We start from the raw sequence: 1,483 nt of genomic DNA on the forward strand, positions 1-1,483 counted from the left end.
TTTCCGGGTGTTTCGTTTCCCGGAGGCTAACATGAACCCCAGTGCGCAGAATCGTGACTGTGTTCAGTTAGCAGAGCTAGTTGGAGCGCCGTCCTTCGTGTTTTCTCGGGTTTTTGTCCACGGAGCAGCGGCGGGAGAGTTAATAAAGCTGTAAGACAGAAACGACAGCAGTTGGTGAACTCTGGAAAGAAGAGAAACGGTTTGAGGCTCAGCTGGAACTGCTCAGTAACTGTTAAAGGAAAGTTTGGAGAGAGAAAAGCTAGCAGAGATGTGGAGACAGCAGGTCAAACAGCGACTGGATGCAGCAGAGGAGCAGAGACACGAAATACTGGATGCTGCTTTCAGCCCCGAACATCCCGGTTGGTGTCTTTTCTTTCCCATTATCAGCAGTGGACTGGGTGAACTGGTCTAGTCTGGGACCGTGTCTGCAAAGCTCGGAGGTCTCATGCTGCTGTTCAGCAGCTGCTAGCTGCGGACAGCAGGCTAGAGCCGCACGAGCGTCCGAGCAGCAGGTCAACGTTGCCGCCATGTTGTGAGTGGCATTTCTGTTTACGTGAACACATCAGCCTGACCACTGGGGGCGCCGTTGTTCACGGTAATCCAACAAGGCACTTTGGCCGCTTTATTTAAACACAATAACTCCAAAACTCTGCAGTAAATTGGTCTCCAAATTAAAACTTAAAATCTGTTTAGGTCTTTTGACACTTAAATGTGATATTACTGTCTTATTTAAATTTGCTGATTAGTTTTGAATCTTAGGATTTATAAAAATTGCATAAATACCCCATGTCTGATATGTTTGTATTTTTTTAAAGTAAAGTTTTAACCTACTTAAAACGCATTCCAGTATTTTAAAGGGGCATTTTGTAAAATCCACTTTTTTTGAGCTGTTCTGTTATTCTCTCATTAAAGACAAACATGGAGTTTTACGTCGATTCTTTCATGTTTGAGAACTCCTTTAATCTCCATGGCAACCATTCAGTTAAGCATGCTGTGTTTAGAGATGGGCTCCATGATCCCTAGTTTGTTTCTTTCTGTTTCTCCTTTAAGTTCTTGCAAAGATTTTTAATCAAACATTTATGACCATTTAAAGAAGAACTAAATGTAGCAGTCAGCGTGCTTGGCTGCAGCTGACTCAACTCGGGCCTCTAACTGGTTGCACTGGGACCACTAACTTTTTTTTTAGGTGCACAAAATTTTTCAACCGAATCATATTTAACGTGAAAGTTTTACTGGAACATTGTGTTTAAATCTGTGTCCATAAAGGCAAGATTGCTGTAATGATTAACAAGGTTATTGATCTGAAGCAGACAGGATGGGTATACACTTAGAAACATCTCAAGATGAAACGAATGAAATATGACAAAATCTACATTATACATGCAAATCTTTTCAGAACTGAAATCTTATTAAAATCTCAAGGTGAATCTTTTCTGACGTTCTTGTTGGGGATTGTTTCAGGCTTGTTCTTGTGCAGCGTTAC

At 41.7% G+C, this 1,483-nt stretch overlaps 1 protein-coding gene across 1 annotated transcript in view; it reads left to right on the forward strand.

Annotated features, from left to right (window-relative positions):
• LOC106964152 (zinc finger protein OZF-like) overlaps positions 1-1,483 on the forward strand; it is a 7,383-nt gene continuing 5,900 nt past the window's right edge. The window contains exon 1 of the mRNA XM_015059475.1: positions 1-359. Coding sequence (XP_014914961.1) covers positions 269-359 — 91 coding nt within the window. The 5' untranslated portion in view covers positions 1-268. The remainder of the gene's footprint in view (positions 360-1,483) is intronic.

This window comes from Poecilia latipinna, unplaced genomic scaffold (assembly GCF_001443285.1).
Source record: "Poecilia latipinna isolate Pla-1442-1.1 unplaced genomic scaffold, P_latipinna-1.0 Scaffold1630, whole genome shotgun sequence".
NCBI lineage: Eukaryota > Metazoa > Chordata > Actinopteri > Cyprinodontiformes > Poeciliidae > Poecilia > Poecilia latipinna.